This window comes from Etheostoma spectabile, chromosome 14, assembly GCF_008692095.1.
Source record: "Etheostoma spectabile isolate EspeVRDwgs_2016 chromosome 14, UIUC_Espe_1.0, whole genome shotgun sequence".
NCBI classification, from domain to species: Eukaryota; Metazoa; Chordata; class Actinopteri; order Perciformes; family Percidae; genus Etheostoma; species Etheostoma spectabile.
The window spans coordinates 10,118,392-10,139,011 of record NC_045746.1 but is presented as its reverse complement, the minus strand read 5'-3'; the positions used below and the strand labels follow the sequence as shown (position 1 = coordinate 10,139,011).

General features: G+C 43.2%; 2 protein-coding genes across 8 annotated transcripts in view; one reads left to right on the top strand and one right to left on the bottom strand.

Moving 5' to 3' along the window:
• Positions 1-12,367, bottom strand: part of zgc:91944 (homeobox-containing protein 1) — a 32,655-nt gene extending 20,288 nt beyond the window's left edge. For 2 of the 7 annotated variants that reach the window (XR_004335001.1, XM_032535638.1), the window contains exons 1-5: positions 12,110-12,364; positions 10,910-11,021; positions 6,010-6,448; positions 4,369-4,454; positions 2,567-2,677 (exon numbers count right to left, since the gene is read on the bottom strand). Coding sequence is in view for 6 of the 7 variants with exons in the window: in XM_032535638.1 (XP_032391529.1) it covers positions 2,567-2,677; positions 4,369-4,454; positions 6,010-6,448; positions 10,910-10,991 (718 nt within the window). In the remaining variant the exon portion in view is untranslated. Of the gene's footprint in view, positions 1-2,566; positions 2,678-4,368; positions 4,455-6,009; positions 6,449-10,909; positions 11,358-12,109 lie in introns of those variants that run through there. The other 5 variants (XM_032535643.1, XM_032535640.1, XM_032535642.1 and 2 more) reach the window with 5 other exon arrangements.
• A 3,069-nt stretch (positions 12,368-15,436) lies between these two features.
• Positions 15,437-18,160, top strand: LOC116701570 (gap junction beta-4 protein). Its single transcript, XM_032535306.1, has 2 exons — positions 15,437-15,974; positions 17,620-18,160. Exons 1-2 carry the CDS (start codon positions 15,439-15,441, stop codon positions 17,912-17,914), a joined length of 831 nt encoding a protein of 276 aa, XP_032391197.1. The 5' UTR covers positions 15,437-15,438; the 3' UTR covers positions 17,915-18,160.
• The last annotated feature ends 2,460 nt before the right edge of the window (positions 18,161-20,620 follow it).

The following is a 20,620-nucleotide window of genomic DNA, read 5'->3' as shown; positions in this document are numbered from 1 at the left end:
ACATTTTAAAAAATGGCTGCTTTATAATTTATTCCAGTATCTGCCAATTAAAAGTCAATTTGATGGACAGGTCAATAGGAGCCCTATATCAGAGGCAAAGCATTGTGGCCACTGAGGAAATTAGTTGTTGTTAGTATCACTGTTAATAACCAATTTGTTTGCCATATAGGAATGAAAACCAGCACCAGAGTACCTCCAGCATCAGGGCTGAGAACTACAGAGGAGCTCAGGCAAAGCTTGGGTGGGAGGGGGGGGGGGGGGGGGGGGGGGGGATATAAAAGGGTTAAGAGATGAAGGGTCAGCAGATGGTCCATCAGCGGCTCGGTTCACTTCATAGAACCGATCATGTAAGAATGTGACTTTCTGACCTGATTCACTGTGAATGCAGGCTGTAAGACGCCAACCAATAAAAGCCCTGAGCATCTTTAGCGGTTACTCATTTAGTATGTTGTAGTCGTTTATTTTAAGTCTCTATAGCCTTGTATCCTAGGACAATGCTTCCCCAAGCTGTTACTCTAGCCTGTTCAGAAGAACCGCATTCACCCACTAAGGTTTCATTTCCAAACCAGAAGCCTTAATATTATCGATTAGCATCTCCTGTGACGCGGCAACCTTTATCATTTGTCTTTTCACCCGAATCTATAGATTTACCTCGTGTCCTTCCTGGACCTCGCGGACCTCGAGGACCAGGACGGAGTTTAGTATGAGGAATTAGAGGTGCGTGGGTTTTCCATGCAGCAGGATGGGGGGGTAAAGAGGAGGACAGATGGTAGGGGAAAGGATAGCAAGCAGCGGTTCACATTCACACAGCACCAAAGATCTTATCCCCGTTTTCAATCCTTCCTTCTTCCATTATCTAATCTATTATCATTAGCCTGCCAGTAAACCTTGAGGTGCTGATCTGCATTTTTTCATAAGCAGTCTGCCTGTTCCTAGCAGCCATCGCCCTTGCTGATCTACAATCCCACTCCTCTGCTCTGCAACGTTCGATTATAAGGTAACCTCATTATAAGAGTGAAAACTCTCCACACAGTTACATATTCCATATGTACGAGAAATGACCCACTGGGGACAGTTGACGTGGATAACGCTTTAAGACAAACCACTACGTGGGCCATACAAGGACCAGTGTGCATGGGTTCACCGATTTACATGGACTGACACGGTATCCAAGCGGTTCTCTTCACTCAGTTACATATTCCATAAGTATGGGGACACTTTAAGACACCCCAGGGGACAGAGCAAACCAAACTCCCCCACACTTGCTAAGATTCTCGACCCTGGTATTTGAATGAGACATCTCCGCCACCAGAGTGCAGAAAAAAGTGTGTCAAACTGAGAAGAACCCCTTTTTCTCATTGTTGTTCTTCTTTTTGCCTTTTCCGTGATATGCTATATACAAATACTTCGATCCAGATCCACCCTATCGCTGCTCGATGCTTAGGCGCCGGACGCAGCCTTCAGCATTGCAAACCCCGCAAAAGGTTGGGTGCGAAATGATAGAGGCCGCTCAGAGGGCCGGGCCATCTGTAAGGCCCACTGACAAGAGTACCGACATCTCCGTGGCCGGGCCCAGCTGACACAGGGTTGTGGTCCCTGTGCACGACTGAGGGGTTATCCCCGGACATCATCGCATGCTGATGCCCCAAACACAATACACATGAGTCATGGTCATTTTGTAACATCTATGACTTTCTTTTATTTGCTGGTTACACACACTCACAGTGAAAGACAGAGACAGCCTGAACCTGCTCTAAAATTACTGGTGTGAAACAAAGAGATTTAAATTGTCTTTGGAAATCAACACATCTAGCGTAAAGCAACGAGCATGTGATCAGAGTCAGAATCGGAGTCAGTTTTCTCTGTTGCTATCAAAACGTCCATATATAAAACCGACAGCGCGACACTCCGCTCCCCGAACCGGCTGCGCTGTGAGAAGGCAGAACCGCGACGCGGTCCTTCCAACTCCCAGAGTTCTCCTTCCTGTCCAGATCGCAAGTTGCATTTTAAGCTCATCTTTTTTCTGCTTGTGGGGAGATACGTGAACACATATTGATGAGGACCAGCGAGTTAAAGTGGCCAATAGAGTAAAATGTGCTTTGTGTTTTGCTTTTGAACACAAAAGGAGAATGCACAGATGCATGCAGCGGACGGTAGCGGCGGCACACCTCGCAATGCTCCGAGGAAGAGGGACGGCTCACCATCAGCTTCAGCAGCAGGCTGTACCTCGGCGTGTTAGAGTATATTGTGCATTAAGCCATACGTTAACCCTTTCTGTCTATACTCTTCAATACAAGTAGGGAAAGGCAGACCAGAAATCCTGACAGGGGTCTGGAGACCAGCTCTCTTTTCACACACGATGTAAAAATCTTCCTTTCCCTAACTCAGAGCTTTCACAGTGGAAATCAGTGAATCAGCGAACCGCCAACTTCCACCAGTGGGTCAGTCTTTGTACACATGGACTATGTAACTGTGTGGAAAGAGATAGTCTCGCTACAATAGAGAACACAGTCCTAGTATTGTCCTGCCTTGACCCCTCCAGCCCCAAGCCTGCCCGGCGTCTCACCTGGGTTATTCCTCTCTAGCAGGTACCAGCGGTAGAAGGCTCGGCGTTTGGAGTCGCTCATCTCCAGGCCCTGCTGCAGCAGCCACTGGGAGATGTAGCTCTGGCTGATGCCTGCGTGCAGGAGGCAAGCCATGTTATGTTAACACATTGAAAGACATTGATTAATTTCATGGTGCACCAACAGCATCTGTACCGAATACGGGAAGCCGTCCCAATACCGACACATGATTTGGTGCATGCTGTGTCTAATCATTGGCCGTGATTAGCCGAGAGTAACTTAAGCTACTTAAACTATAACTACCCAAAACAAGAATGTTGGGTTGTTGATAGAGGCTTAAACATTGTTCTTTATGTTGTATAATATGACATGATGTATGTTGTTCAATGTGGCATATAGTCATTGTATTATAACTTGGGCTATAACTAATGATTTGTATTGTTATCGTGTCAACTGTGTTATTGATCTTTATTTTTAGGAATCGGTTAACCTTTAAGACCAGAAGAAGTCCAAAAAAATGCCTCTCTCATTTTTTTTCCAGAAATAAAGATGGCCTTTTAAAGAAATGACTTTGTTGTCCAAATAGATTTCCAAATTTAAAACTAATAAAAATTAGGGATGCACTGAATCCAGATTTTTGGAGTTCAGCTGAACACCGAGTCCACTGGTTAAGATTCGGCCGAATGCGGAATCCTCCTCCCATCCTCAGTCCATCACCACAGGAAACACATCAATGAAGCAAACACGTCTGGTTAACACACATTTTTAGCTGGGACTTGCCTTTCTTTGCCGTACCTGAAGCCTGAGCTCTGTAGATTCCTCCATGCACAACTCATATTCTTCTGGATGTTTCATACCACATGTTTGATAAGCGGCGATGTTGTGTATTGTTTAGGGTCCTCGCCACCACCAGACAAATCACCATTGCACATTGAACACATAGCTGGACTTGAATGGCCTTCTTTTGACTGAAAGTACTGCCAAACAACACTTTCTCTGCTCACGAGTTCTAGTCTCACTGTCTCACGTCCTGCTGCGTCAAACAGTCGGCCTACGTTAACACCTTCCCATGATCCACGGCGGCGCCATTACATCGACCAGCGTAGTGCAAGCTTAGGGTTCGGTGGAAACCCAACCCTGTCAGGAAGCCAAACATTCTGTCAAATCCGAATCCTGGATTCGGTGCATCCCTGATAAAAACGCAGCAAATGATCATATTTTAGAAGCTGGAAGCAGCGAATGTGTGGACGGCGAGGCACTACAGTTCCTATTTTTTTGGATTCGGAATGGATTTACCAATTACCACAAAATTATTCCTGTACACTTCAATAACTTAATAGTAAGCAAGACGGAGGTGAAGAGTTTTGTGAACCCACCGTATGCCATCAGCCAGCTGTTTCTACAGAAGCACATGGACACCCAGCAGGTGTGGGGGGTCAGTACATCTCACTTTCATACGGGCAGTAGATTGTTACAGATTTCCAGATTATCAAAGTTCACATTTTCAGTTCAAGTCGCGTGCTCCCGCACACCTTTCTCTGCTTTTTATTCTGTTTGGTCAGACAGTGACCATCATCTCAACCAGTTAGCCCAGCAGCCAGTTATGGTAAACCGGCGATTTAGTGTTCTAAAACCCGCGTGGACGCTTTGACACACTGGAGTGAGATCCTGACAATAGTTTCTACTGAGTCAGAAAATCGTAATTGTGATTTCAAGAACCACATTCAAATCAACCGTGAGATTGTCAGAGCTTCCCGCTGGTGACGTTCGACGGCTGACAACTCTCACGGAGAAAGCAAAGTACCTGTAACTTGGCCTACGATCGCCTGAGAGATCCTGCGATTGTTGAGAAAGGTTTTGATCTCTTCTTTCACCAGGTTGCTGTCTCTCCTGTAAAAAGAAAAAAAAAAGAAAAAATCTTGGGGTGCTGTTTTTTTAAGGAAAAAAAACAGAAATGTGGCATTAGAACCATTACACGGTGGTTAACCCTCGTGTTGTCTTCCCGTCAAAATTGAAACTCAACACTTTTGAATCCATGTTTTTATCTTTTTATCACGTTTTTGTCCCTTTTTTTCAATGTTTGTCACTTTTTTTGACGTGTAACACTTTGTAACACTAACTTATTAACTTTAGTTTTACAGTTATTTTTGGAGTTCACGGTCAATAAACCTCATTTATTGGAAATTGTACCTAATGTTAGAGTTAGAAAAGCAGAAATTAGGAATTATTGAGACTAAAATTAAAGGAATGGATGTTAATGATAATCACAGACTGGAATATGTCAACTTTTACTCAATACTATTTTCAAGACCACTTTCAAATGCTATAAAATTGAATAAGACCCAAAATTAATGAAAGTAGAGATTTGTACTTGGCAAAGAGCGTTGTGTGGAATCAATCATGTTATTTTGGGGAATTAAAAAGAAGATTGATATAGGAAAATGCACAAGTAGAAACACCAGGCCACTTACGTAGGCTACGGAGAAAGCTCTACGTAGAGCCTGAACACATAACCATAAAACGGCCTTAATCCACTGATGCTGCTCTTTTCTCAGCCATCCCTAAACACCTGACCTGAATTATCTCCACCAAAAAGTCCCGAAGAAGACGTCTGCGCCTCAGGGGGACAGCAGCTGTCATTATCGGATGTTATAATGGTCTCTCTTGGTCTCTACTGTTCTTTTGGTCTCGCTTCCCAACACGTCCTCACACAGCTCTCTGATAACACTACGCCCCACCGTAGGCTGCTCCATTTAAAAAAAAAAAAAAAAAGTGTACTACTATCTCTGTATGATGATATGATGTCTAACAGCTGTATACTACTATCTCTGTATGATGATAGATGATAACAGCTGTATACATATCTCTGTATGATGATATGATGTTAACAGCTGTATACTACTATCTTGTATGATGTATATGTACTAACAGCTGTATACTACTATCTCTGTATGATGATAGATGTCTACAGCGTATACTACTATCTCTGTATCATATGAAATGGTCTAACAGCTGTATACTACTATCTCTGTATGATGATATGTCTAACAGCTGTATACTACTATCTCTGTATAATGATATGATCTCTAACAGCTGTATACTACTATCCCTGTATGATGATATGATGTCTAACAGCTGTATACTACTATCTTTGTATGATGATATGATGTCTAACAGCTGTATACTACTATCTCTGTATGATGATATGATGTCTAACAGCTGTATACTACTATCTCTGTATGATGATATGATGTCTAACAGCTGTATACTACTATCTCTGTATGATGATATGATATGATGTCTAACAGCTATACTACTAGATCTGTTTTCTATCTACTACATTTTTTCCCCTTGATTCATGTGTTTTTGTGTTCATGAAAGAGCTAAAATCACAAATACAAGTTTTTGTTAAACTGTACAGCCCCCCCTCCACCGTCCTGCTCACCTCATGTACTCCTCCACCTTCTCCTCCAGGTCCCACTCCTCCTCCCCCATCATGTCGTAGCTGAACGAGCGCTGGACGGCCACGCTGGGGGGGTAGAGGGGCGGGGGCGAGGCCTCGTAGCTGTTGCTGGGAGACAGGGCGGCGCCGTCCAGGCCAGAGGTCTGCGTGGTGGCGGAGGCCAGGGAGAGCGAGGAGGACGAGGACGAGGACGAGGACGGGGCTGGGGCGGCCGCGGCGGGGGCGTTGTTGGACGGGGCGGGCTGAGAGTCGCAGTGGGACGGGCGGTGGTCCGGGCGGTGGTCTGGGTCCAGCCTCTCCAGGGACTCCAGAGCGTGGAGGATCTGGGGTTTGGTCATGCCGGACAGACGCAGGCGCTGCAGGAGGTCGATCTGCTCGATGGTGTAGCGGGGCTCCGCCTCGCAGCACTCCATCCTGGCATCTGCACACATGAAGCAGGGTTTCCCTTCCATAACGAGGAGTAAACGTGATTTATGCTTCTGTGTTAAATCAAAACCGAGGCGATGTCCATAGTTACGTGGAGACACGGAATCTGTCAAGCAGCCTGACGTGTACTTCTCAAAAAAAGACAATGCATGCAAGTAGTAGAGCTGGAACAATTGTCTCTGAAATAATTTGTGATTAACAATACATTTTTGACTCTTACTTTTTCTTTTTTTTTTAAACAAATTAAAGTTTTGAATGAATTCCGGAATTCCTCTTTTGGTTATATACCAGAGTCATGTGACCCAGACAATGTAATAGCACAGGTTCACAGCCTATGAAGTCAACTACGCCTCTGTATTATCATGAAACTTATTTCTTAACTCCCCCCCCATTCTGTTGCTATAGGGTCAAGTGCCAACAACTAAACATTGAAATAATAATAAAACTATAAGGTCCGACCAATCACTTATATAATTACAATTGACACATCTAAACAAAATCTCCAATTACCAGTCATACGCCTTAAAGCCCTTAGCTAATGTAGCAATCAACTTTAACTATGGTTAAACAAAGAACCCACAATTATGTAAAAAATAAGACAATTATGTAATAACTGTTACAGGCCTATTAACCAAATGACTGCAATTGGACTTCTTTATAATAATAATAATTTATACAGTGGGGAAATTACAATTTACACTCAGTTTTGTTAGTAATCACTACACACAGATTGTTTTAGAGAAATGTCCTATTTTCAGAGGATTTATTATTTATTACTTCATTTATTATGATTGTAGACGGTGCAATATGTGGCTAAAATAAATACGTTGCAAATGAAATTGAATCGTAATATCCTCAAATCGCTCAGCCCTAGTGGGTCTTTGTTTATTTTGTCATACTGACGCATTTTTAGATGTGTGTGTGTGAGTGTGTGTGTGTGTGTGTGTGTGTGTGTGTGTGTGTGCTTCGCTCTCTGTCAATATGCAGAAAGGACAGATAAGCTTGCGCGCCCTCAGGAACCGAAATGTGGTACCGTTTGATTTAAAGTGAATCGGTCCTCGGTAGTACCCAAAATAGTACCGAGTTCAGTACCCAAACTTACTGCCTCATGCTTTCCTCGTTTGTATGTTGAAGTGGGGGGGGGGCAGGACAGAGCCATGCCGCCAAATACAAACTGCAGATGAATGTGGTCCAGACTGAACTACTAATAATCGGTATCGGCCTTTAAAAACCACTGTGTGTCGATCCCTATCGTACGTGCATATGAACCCAGCGTAGCCCTGTTAATACACCAAAGCTCTGCATCCCTGGGTAGATATCTCACCAGATACACAGCACCCCAAGACTTCACACAGTGTTACCAAGGCATATACTGCTATATTTATCTCTACCTTGGATAGATCTTAAATTTAGACGATATGCCGCAAAGCTTTTCACAAACCTGCAGACAAACTGATTGGTGATGAAAGGATTATTAATAGGTGAAACCCAAAATAAAAACTGACATTCAAAGCTGCATTCAAACACCACACTTCCTTTGTTGATGTTCATTTATCTTAAATACAACACTAAATTATTTTAGTTAAGACAATACCAAAAAAAGTCTGATTTCTTTTTTTCTTTTTAACAAAGGACTGGTTTAGAAAATCAAGAAACTTGACTCGACAGTCTACATTCTGCATGTAACCCTTACAAAAAAGGAAATCCGACTGCATTCTCCTCTGAAGAACCCTTGGGTCATTGGAAAATGTTGGCACGCTTTCAAACACTTGGCACAGACACTTGGGGGGTAACCTTGCTCCATTTGTCCAGGCTGGAATTAAAGTAAGATCACCCTGGCACCCATAACCTAACATCAGGTCCACTCAGCCTAGTCCCATTCCACCCATAACCTAACATCAGGTCCACTCAGCCTAGTCATATCCACCCATAACCTAACATCAGGTCCACTCAGCCTGTCATATCCACCCTAACCTAACTCAGGTCCACTCGCTAGCATATCCACCCATAACCTAACACAGGTCCACTCAGCCTAGTCACTCCACCCATAACCTAACCACGGTCCACTCAGCCTAGTCACATCCACCCTAACCTAACATCAGGTCCACTCAGCCTAGTCACATCCACCCATAACCTAACATCAGGTCCACTCAGCCTAGTCACATCCACCCATAACCTAACATCAGGTCCACTCAGCCTAGTCACATCCACCCATAACCTAACAACAGGTCCACTCAGCCTAGTCACATCCACCCATAACCTAACAACAGGTCCACTCAGCCTAGTCATATCCACCCATAACCTAACAACAGGTCCACTCAGCCTAGTCACATCCACCCATAACCTAACATCAGGTCCACTCAGCCTAGTCACATCCCATAACCTAACATCAGGTCCATCAGCCTATCATATCCACCCATAACCTAACAACAGGTCCACTCAGCCTAGTCATATCCACACTAACCTAACATCAGGTCCACTCAGCCTAGTCACATCCACCCATAACCTAACATCAGGTCCACTCAGCCTAGTCATATCCACCCATAACCTAACATCAGGTCCACTCAGCCTAGTCATATCCACCCATAACCTAACATCAGGTCCACTCAGCCTAGTCATATCCACCCATAAATTATAACCTAACATCAGGTCCACTCAGCCTAGTCACATCCACCCATAACCTAACATCAGGTCCACTCAATTTTTTAAATTTACACTCTGTTGTTATTACACATATGCACAATGCATATGGGGATTGAGGTGAGTCCAATCATACAAATACCTCGGCTGTGGCTGGACAACAAACTGGACTGGACAACAAACAGCAGCCACCTGTACAGGAAGACACAGAGCCGGCTGTACTTCCTAGGAGGCGCCTCCTTTAACATCTGCAGCAAACTGCTGTGGATGTTCTACCAGTCTGTGGTCACCAGTGTCCCTTCTACACTGTGGTGTGCTGGGGCAGCATATCAAAGAACCCCCACAGGCTGGACAAACTGATCAGGCGGGCCGGCTCTGTGGTCGGCAGGAAGCTGCCTCACTGGTGACGGTGGCAGAGAAGAGACATTGGACAAACTGCTGCTATTCTGAAATCCCGCCACCCCCTGCACCACCGTCCAGCACCCGGAGCCGGTTCAGTGGAAGGCTGCTCCTTCCCAAGTGCCGGACCAACAGACTCAAGGACTCCTTTGTCCCTCATGCCATCAGACTCTACAACTCCTCACTAGGGGGGAAGAGGAAATAGGGCAGAGAGGACAATACATACATACATACATACACACATACACACATACATACATACATATATACATACATACATACACACATACATACATATATACATACATATATACATACATATATACATACATACATACATATATACATACATATATACATACATATATACATACATGCATACACAGTAAACATACATACATACATACACGCACACCTAGTCACTTTATCACTTCAATACTGGACTCAACACTGACACTTTAATAATAATTTATGGTCTTTTGTTTGTTTTATTTGACAAATGTTCTTATTGTTGTTATTATCATTATTGTTATTTTGTTGTCTTTATACTCTTTTCTTTTCCTTTTTTTAATCTATTTTTTAATTTGTTCTTTCTTGCTAAAACTGGTGCTGGAATTTTCAATTTCCTTGCGGGAGTCATCCCAAAAGGATAAATAAAGAGAAGTCTAAGTCTAAGTCTAAGCATTCTCAATAACAATACATGCACTAATGGAGAGATGTCAGAGTGTGTGGGGGGGGGGGGTGGCTGCCCATGGAAAGGCATCCCGAGCAATTGGGAGTTTGGTGTCTTGCTCAAGAGCACCTTGGCAGTGCCCAGGAGGTGAACTGGCATCTCTGCAGCTACCAGTCCACCACCATACTATGGTCGGAACGGGGATTGAACCTGCAACCCTCCGGTTCCCAACCCAACTTCCTACTGCCTGTCATGCGCACTGGGTTTGTAGGGAGCCTTAGCATCTCTGGTTATTGGACACACTACAGTGAGAAGTTCACATTCAACTCTGTCTATCAATTTGAAATGACCTTGCATACTTGAAAAGGTTGACACCTGGGAAAACATAACTTCATTTTAAAATGACTTTAGCCCAATTGATGAAACCCATAAACAAGTGTTAACAAGTAGAGCCAAGAGCCTGTAAAAAGTTGATCTTGCTAAATAGGATGTATGCCGAATTGACGAGAAAGACTCGAAGAGGTCCAACATTGTTGGACTTTGTCGATTAGCAGGACAAAGTTGACTTGCCAAATACACATATTTCAAATTGGTTGTGTTTACGGGACAGACTGGCACCTATTAGAGCTACAGGAAAGTGTGCCAATTTATACCACACTCACTGGTATTATTGGTTCTTTGTGCGCCAAACTAAAAGACTCCGAACGGAGCGGCAAGTAACCGCGTCCCATCACTGCTTCTTACCTGCTGGAGGGGGGGACACGGACAGGCGCCCCGGGAGTGGTTCAGTGCGAGGGGTCGCAGCGGGGACACACCACTGTCGCATGGCTCCGCGGAGTTCAGCTCGGCTGGACCTCTACGGAGTCAGACAGGAGACTTGCTGCAATGTGTTGCGGTTAAGCTGCCCCTATTAGCATGCTGGCAAACCTACAACAGCAAATGACATGCTAGCAGGCTACATTAGCTAAGCAAGCACCCTCAACTGCGGTTGGTTCCCCTGAGCACCAGCTTCCCATCGACATGGCTCCTTGCTACCTTGTTGTGTCAAGTTGGTCAGTACAAGTCCAATAGATAGCGGAAGTACTGCAATGTAACCTTCAGAATAAAAGCACGTGTGGCATCCCTACAAACTGCAGTTTTTGAAAGTTGTATGGTTTTTCTTAAATAATAACCCCTTTTGCATATATTTACTTTACATGAAATAATGCATAAGCATTCACCTACGGTAGTGTGTGACAGGGAATGAGACCTGAATAATACTTATACGATAACATAGTATTTATTCCAAAACACTGATATGATAATGTACTTTGTTACATCCCACCATTGCGCTTACTTATGTTTTAACCATTTTATGTACATTAACTGAGCTAACAGCTAGAAGATGGAGCCACCATACAGTAAACAATAGGGGTAAACTGGGTTAAAATATGGCATTCTGTACTGTTTTATAAATAACAATAAAAAATGTTTAGCAAAATTTATGTATAAAACATTTGTTGATACACATTTGTTTCACCACAATTTCAATGTATTTGGATTATAGTGGTACTGATGATTACTGATCGCTCTTGCTTTCAAAGACTAAATGTACAAATTGCGCTTTTATTTTGAAGGACAAAGGAAACATTCCTGTTGAGTCTGGCCAATTTGACACTTCAGTCTGTCTCGTCTTGGCTAACAACTTAGCTGTCTAAAACTTGCACTTCGGAAGTTAGCTAACGTTACATTGGCAGTATTTAAGATGAGCGGCTATGTACAAAGTTTTTACCACTGTCTGCATGCAAACATTTGGTGTGTTAGGTCGGGGGGCTGGGATGGCTGGGACACAGCCAGTTGCTAACAAGTTAGCTCGCTAGCTAACGTTAGCTAAGTTAGCTGCTAGCTAGCGAAGGGTTGCCCCACCGCGGAGCACCCATGGATGCGAGAGCACCTCTCTCTTACCTCCCGTTGCTGTGGAGAGATAGCAGCAGCCGGCTAGACGAAGAGGGAGGAGGGTGAAAACTGGAGAGAAAGTGGCGGTCCACCCAAGCCCGTTAAAGAAAGTAACTCGTATGTCCCGGCGCTGGCGGTGAATTACAGAGCAGAGGCTAAACGGTGCAGGGTCACATTGTCTTTCAGCTATGCAGTGGGGAAATACTGTATGCAAATGTGGGGAGTCTGTCTCAATTTATGACCCCTCACCCGATATCACTGTCAAGCTAGCAACATAGTTATGATTTCCGGTTGTACTGTACCTACTAGAAATACCATCGCTACATTTAAGTACCAAAATGTATCAAAATAAAAGCAAAGGTCACATATTAGCATAGATGTTACAGCAGCAAAATCAGTCCCACAGCACAGAATACAAACTTAAATTAAATACTAGGATAAAATAAGCATACATACACTATACATTAAAGATTAATAGGAATAAAATACAAGAACAAATATTTGAATATATACAAGTTGAGAATATAAAAATGTGCAACTTCCTAAATAGTATGATCAAATGTAAATAGACCAATTGTGCAGGTTGCATTTAGTGCAGTATAAGTATTGGGGACTTAAAATACCAACGATGCTCATACATACAGTATATCAAGTTTATTAAGCATATAGCACTCTATTTTCATTAATTAAGTGGGATACTTTTTTATATTGGTCAGCTAAAGAAAATATGTCACTTAATCGGTCTGCCTTGTCGCAGCACCACCCGACTCATACGTGCGTTTTGTGTGCAGATAAGCTGGTTTCTCATTCACATTTTCTCACTAATTAAAGAAGTTACATGAAAGTAAAAAAATAATAAAAATGCAATTTTTTTCCCCCAGTATCACAATCCCATAGACAAACCAATAGGAGCCACGTTACAAAGACACAATCACCTTCCCATCTGCCAATTATATTCAACGGGATCAATAAGCCCGATGCTGCTGGGGCTTGAACCCAGTTGTCAACTGTGGTTGGTGGGTGTTGTCCCCCCCCCCCCCCCCCCCCCCCCCCGGCACCATGGGTTCAAGCTACAGACTCACCTGTTCATGTGTGTGCAGTTATGTGGTGTGATAGTACTTCAGTGGTTGCCAAAGCGTGGGTAAGATTTGACGGTTACCCGGGCCTCCCACTCTCAGAGGCTAGAGATCACTCCAGTAGCATCTTCACATGTGTGTACCCCGCATAGAGAGTGAGTATCAGCTGCTAAGTAATCTGATAAACCTACGTTTGATTGCCCAGCTTCACACAGACAGCTACAGACAGACAGTCTATGGTCCGAACTTAAAGGAATACTTGATTCAGGCTGCATGTATATTCTCTTTCCAGGTATCCATTGGGTGGGTCATAAAACACGTAAAGTCTGGAAGCCAAATTCGCTTCCTGGGGAAAACCAAAAGACTTTTAACGAGGAAACACTTGAATGTTCCTCAGGAGTGTTTTAACCCTCATATTGCCCTTGGGTCAAATTTGACCTGTTTTCAGTTATTTTTATTATTTTTTTGGGGCACAAAAAACGGGCCGTCGAAATAAGCGCTGAAAATGTCAACGATAAAAATGTCTAAAAACTTTGGCAAAAACATCCAAAAAACACCCACAACGTTGAAACAATGTCGGAAAAAGCAATGATAACGTTGAAAAAAGTTGTTTTTTTTCATGGTTGAAGGGAAGACAACGCAAGGGTTAATCCTAAACCCAATCTTTTTCCTAAACTTAACTAGTCGTTGTGGAGCCTAAAGTCGTGTCATCGCCACGTGGTGTCCACGTTTTTGTCGGCTCAACCGGAATATCAGCTGACCCGAACAACAGCTCACGGAACGCTCTGGAGCCTGCGTTACGTGACCAGCCGGCGCTCGCCTACTGTAGTACGATATCGTAGATTCGTGTACGATATCGTACTCCCAAGTTCACGAAAATGCATGGAAATGGCGGACCATCCCACGAACAATCTCCTCCATGATCTGGACAATATATTAAGAATTTCCTCCAGAACTCTGAGGGTGAAAAATGGGTTTTCTTTGCCCCATCTGGAAACATATAGTTCAACCATGTTTTCAATCAGTATATAATATATGCTATTGCTGCCCAGCTGTGTCGACTGTATTGTATTCCTAGAGTTAGGGTTAGGGTTCAAATTGACCTGTTTTCCTATATCAATGTTCTTTTTAATTCCCCAAAATAACATGATTGATTCCACACAACGCTCTTTGGCAAGCACATATCTCTACTGTCATTTTTTTAGGGTGTCTAAAACAGAGTGTTGAAAACGTCAACAAAAGTGACAAACATTAAAAAAGGGACAAAAAAACGTGAGAAAAGGTTAAAAACATTGATAAAAGTGTCAATAAAAGTTTTCAATTTTGAAGGGAAGACAACACAAGGGTTACATTTAACACATAATATACATTATATGACATATACATACATATATTTTATCCATTTCCCAAAAGTACCTACTAAAAACTACCTATGTGAACGTCTTCTTTTTAACCCTTGTTGTCTTCCCGTCAGTGTTTTTAAGTTTTTCTTATGTTTTTGTCTCTATTTCCAACACTTTTGATGCTTTTTTCCCTTGTTTGTCACTTTTTTTGACGTTTAACACTACATAACACTAACTTATTAACTTTAGTTTTACAGTTATTTATGGAATTTATGGTCAATAAACCTCATTCATAGGAAATTATACCTAATGTTTGAGTTAGAAAAGCGGAAATTAGGAATTATTGAGACTAAAATTAAAGGAATGGATGTTGATGATAATCACAGAGTGGAATATGTCAACTTTTACTCAATACTATTTCAAAACCATTTCCAGTTGTTTTTCCAAATGCTATAAAATTGAATAAGACACCCCAAAATGAATGAAAGTAGAGATATGTACTTGCCAAAGAGCTTTGTGTGGAATCAATCATGCTATTTTGAGGAATTCAAAAGAACATTGGTATAGGGAAACGGGTCAATTTGACCCGAGGATGACATGAGGGTTAACTGAGAGGAACTTGTAGTATCATTACAGCATTGGGCTCATGTGTGGATCAATCTCCCTTCCTCTCTCTATCTCTCTCTAAAATTAATAATCAAGGTGTGTGCTATGACCAGTTACACTGCAGTGACTGCAGCACAGGAATGAGTCTATGTTTGCTTTGTTCAATATCGCTCCCTCCCCTCCAGCCGGTGCCAAGAAGGCAGTAGGAACAAGTGTCATATGAAAGTTGTTGCCTGCCGTGCTCAGTCCAGTGTGTCTAAGCCTCGAATTCGAACACTCAGCATCTTTTTTTTCAAGGTGGTCCGACCTAAGCATGAACTGGGCCTTCCTTGAGGGCCTCCTCAGTGGGGTGAACAAATACTCCACGGCGTTCGGCCGCATCTGGCTCGCCATCGTCTTCATCTTCAGGCTCTTGGTGTTCCTGGTGGCCTGCGAGAAGGTCTGGGGCGACGAGCAGAAGGACTTTGATTGCAACACGCGGCAGCCCGGTTGTCACAACGTCTGCTACGACCACTACTACCCCGTCTCCTACACCCGACTCTGGGCTCTCCAGCTGATCTTCGTCACCTGCCCGTCCTTGCTCGTGACGCTCCACGTGTCCTACCGAGAAGAACGTGAGCGCAAACACCGGCTGAAGTACGGGGAGAGCTGCACGCCGCTGTACGACCACACGGGGAAGAAGCGAGGGGGTCTGTGGTGGACCTACTTCCTCAGCCTGCTCTTCAAGATCACGGTGGACGGGGTGTTCGTCTTCCTGCTCTTCTACATCTACGAGGCCACGTTCTTCCCGCCGTTGGTGAAGTGCGGCATAGAGCCGTGTCCCAATGTGGTGGACTGCTACATCGCCAGGTAAGGGTAACTCGGAGCTTCTTAACCCCTGTGTTGTCTTCCCGTCGACCGTGCAACTTTATGTTTTTCTGGGTCAAAATTGAAACCTTCTTCTTCGTTGCTATACCCCCTGATGTTTTTGTCAAGTTTTTCTGCGCCTTTTTTGTGTTTTTTCCCCCATGTTTTTGAAGCTTTTTTGGACATTTTAGTCACTTTGTTCAATTGTCTTTCATAAAAAAGTTTTTTAAATACTATAAAATTGAATAAAACATCCAAAGTTAAAGAGAGCAGTGGGCTGATCCCTTATTTTACTCGTGAAGAGCTTTGTGTGGAACAATCTGCGTTCTTTTCTGAAAATCTGGTTGAAAGACACTTTTCTGATAAAGATTTGTTTTTTCTAAATGGGTCAAACACAAGGGTTAATCAAGGGGAAGTACAAATGACACATTAGCATTATACGTGGAATCCTTTTTGTTCCAATTGCAAATTCCACAACATCTGCAGGAGCATAATTACGATAGTTTGACTTCTTCCCCATCCGCATTCCGCAAAAATCAAATCAAATAAAAGCAGCGCTGCCTGTAGTGATTGGTAGATGACGGCAGGCTCCATGCTGACATGGCCCACCAGTGAACAAGAGCATTGTAAAATGGCTCTTCATCTTACAGTCCCTCCAGGACTTTGCAGACTTTTTTTTGAGATTGTTGCGGCCCAAAATGCCCGAGGTTGCGAGAGCTTTTGTAAAAAATTGCGATCAAAATTACGATGTTTTTTCTATGTTTGTTGCCATTTGTTTTTAGTTCTGTAAAAATAAAAATGGAACTTTTTGGGGGAGATTAAAACTACTGTAGACAGAGTTTTCCTAGTTACCTTACCAAAGGGCTCAGGAGGCTGCAAATGGTGGTATAATATAAAAATGTCTGGTGGATTTAAGACAATAAATATTAATTTATTGAATGAATGAAATATGTGTCAGTGGCTTGTTGATCTTTACATTGTTAGATAGTTTCCTATCCTGGCCTGGGACACACTCATATGGTTTGGTAAAGGACCTATTGGACTTTAACTTAATAAAAATAATAATGTATACTTTATTAATCCCAAAAGGGGAAATTACAATTTACACTCTGTTGTTATTGTTGTTCAGCCTGAATTACACGCACATGCTCAGTACCTATACATGCACAAATGGAGAGATGTCAGTGTGTGTGTGTGTGTGTGTGTGGGGGGGGGGGGGCTGCCCATGGAAAGGCGTCCCAAACTTATCATATAGCTTACGATAACGAGCGTAGCTGTCCTCAATCTAGGTCATCCTGTACGTCTCATCTGCAGGTTGTTTACTGCATCTCCGTTTGTGTGTGTGTGTGTGTGGGGGGGGGGTGTGCGTCAGTTGCGGGGGGAGCTCAGCAGCCCCGCCCACTGCAGAGAGCCGACAGGATGGATTGAATCAGCAGCTGCTTCAGCGACTTCATAGTGAAAAAACGTTACAGCGTACATTGATGTTAAAATGGATAATGTTTGGCAAGACGGTCAGAAATGAGATGTTTTAATAGGTCAAGATCCTGGAATCTCAATGGCTGACCTTGACCTCTGACCTCCACTTTAAAAGCCAAGTTTCCAAAGGCATCATCTGACACTTTCTGTCGTATCCCTTTGTGTTCCCCAGGCCCACGGAGAAGAAAATCTTCACGGTGTTCATGGTGGTGACCAGCTTCGTGTGCATCGTCCTCACGCTTTGCGAGGTCTTCTACCTGTGCGGGAAGAGGTTCTGGGAGTGCAGCGGAAGAGGGCCTCGCTCGGTGAAGGCAGACTCCTTCATGATGACCAGGTCTCCTCTGACTGGGAAGGAGAACTCGACGTTCAAAGAGCTGGTCCCGGAGAAGGCCAACATGGCCGACAACGGCGGTTCAGGACCTGGCAAAGAGGGCTCAGCCCCGGCCTACAGCATAGCGGTCTCCTGAGAGACACACGTCCCTTGGAAGAAGAGTATCTTATGTACTGTTGGACACATTTATCAGTCAAATGTTAGTGGTTTTAAAGGAAATGTTGTTTACAAAGTTCATGTCTTTTCTTTTTTTTTACATTAAAATTATTGTCCCATAATATCTTTTGGCTTTTTCATGGCTTGTGATCTAAAATAACTGATATACACTCAAGGTGACTCAAGATAGTATTTATGTGATAATTTGTACCATGGGATTATTTTCTTATCTGCATGGCCGCAAAATAAAAAATGCTTTACTTATTCTAAGATACGAGAGTCGCAGTGTGTGTACTTCAACACAAACACACTCATGCTTCTATGAGCTCACAGCAATGTCATCCACTTTAATAAAAAAATGAAGATTTTTGCTAAAATAAAGTGGAATGGAATGTGCTTTGCCACATATTCCTCTTCAATCTCTGTATGAAAGGTTTAGGGGGTGTTACATACTAAACTGATGACCTCAGTGTCATTAAGGTCATTGTTTTGAGCTTTTTTTTCCTCTCCATATTTTATTGACATTGTCAAATTGAACAGATAAACAAACAAACAAACAGGGTTCAGATGTAACTATTGCCAGTTCTTTACAGTCATGTTCAATACAGCAGAAGGAGGAAAGGTTGTGAGTACAGAAACACGATTAGTTACTGTAGTTGAGCTTTTTCAAAATGAGTTAAAAAACGGGTTCCAGGAACGGAAAAGTGTGTCCATTTGACCAGTGCGGAGTTTGGATAGCATTTCAACGAAAGGAAGGAGAAGTGGGAGACTTCCATTCCTTCAACATCAGTCTCTCGGCAACTATCATTCCACGTTCCAATGGTTGCCGCATTATAGTTGGAATTGTCTTTGCGAGTCCCGCCTCGGGTTGATACGCTTTGGATTTTGTTTTGAGCTTTTTTGAATCCGACATCTTGAATGACCCACCATGCACGGCAGAGACAAACGGGTGCAGCGTTAGAAAGTACATTCAGCCCCTAGAGATCTAGATTGTGGATTACAACAATGTACAAAATGATCAACGCGTGATTAGTGATGGGAGTAACATTATTGACAAGTTGATAAAAAGTGGATTAAACCACCACTCCCACGAGAATGACAATTAATCACATCCTGCTTCTCCTCGACGCAGAGATCTTATTTCTAAAGCCCGATATCATAAAACTGAGTGTACTAACGAGGCAGCGACTCGCACATTCTTACCTGATAAAACAAAACAAGCAAACGCTTGGTATATCTGATTTGGCCTTATCTCCGGTGGATTTGGGCGCCGGCGGTTCCAGAGCACTTGCACAAACAAATGTTAGGTGGTGGCCCTGTTTAATGCTGATTCATCACAGCCACAAAGGGGCATATCTCCACATCCTGGTTCCCTAATGGGGCTGATGCCAAGTCCCCCATCGCTACAGTAAGACTTTTGTCTAAGACCAGCAGGAGCTCACACATTACTCCGGTGCTTAAGGCTCTTCATTGGCTAATTTTAAAATTTGAATCACTACTTATAGAGCCTTGCATGGTCAAGCTCCCCATACATCCAGGTTCTATTACACGCCCACACTCCTGGTCGTTCTCTGAGGTCTTCAGACCTTTTTTACAGTCCCCAGAACCCGTTTTAAAACCAGAGGTGATCGAGCTTTTTCTGTGGCGGCTCCAGGGGCTCTGGATCTCTTTCCCCCTTTAGCTTTGAGAGCTTTGGATTCTGTGGAAACTTTAAAAAAACACCTCAAGACACGTCTTTTTAGACAAGCCTTTAACTAGCAACATGGCTTAGTATTTTGTGTGCTGCTGTTTTATTTGTTTTTACTGTAAAGCACTTTGGGACCCTTCTTGTCTGTGAAAAGTGCGTTCTAAATAAAGTTTACTTACTTACTTACTTACTAAGAAACGTTATGATCACAGTAGATAAACCTAAATGGGGTCTAATAAGGTGTACTGTTCATTAGATTGTATCGCACTGCAACAACAGTCCTAGTTCGGTCAAATCCCTTTATGTTTGCTTAAGTCATTTTTTTCTGTATTTCCAAATCATACACCGTGACAATACAACTGCAATAATTGCGGCAGTAGCTCAATCCCTAGGGAGCTGGGTTGAGAACCAGAGAGTCGCTGGTTCTAGTCCACATACGGACCAAAGTATTAGTGGTGGACTGGTAGCTGGAGAGGTGCCAGTTCACCAGAGGTGCCAAGGTGCTCTTGAGCAAGGCACTGAGCCCCCAACTGCTCGGGGCGCCTTTCCACTCTGACATCTCTCCATTGCCTGCATTGTCCGGAGACTAGCGCTCCTGCAGCGGGGACACAGACCCAGAGAGTCCGGAGACTAGCGCTCCTGCAGCGGGGACACAGACCCAGAGAGTCCGGAGACTAGCGCTCCTGCAGCGGGGACACAGACCCAGAGAGTCCGGAGACTCCATTGTGCATGTATAGGTACGGACTATGTGATTCAGGCCTGTGTGTAAATTGTAATTTCCCCTTGTGGGACTAATAAAGAATACTATATTATTATTATTCCTTGTTGGGTCAAATCCCTTAATATTTGCCATTTTTTTGCCATTTTTTTCTGTATTTACAAAGCATATACCGTGACAATACATCTGTCATAATTAACCCTTATTGTTCTCAAAGCTCTTGGCTTAGCTGAATAGATAGATAGATAGATAGATAGATAGATAGATAGATAGATAGATAG

Bases quoted from the DNA above. Each gene is read 5' to 3' on its own strand.
- LOC116701570 (XM_032535306.1), top strand. From the start codon at position 15,439: ATGAACTGGGCCTTCCTTGAGGGCCTCCTCAGTGGGGTGAACAAATAC. The intron at 15,975-17,619 runs GTAAGGGTAACT...TGTGTTCCCCAG, and splicing joins GTGGACTGCTACATCGCCAG to GCCCACGGAGAAGAAAATCT.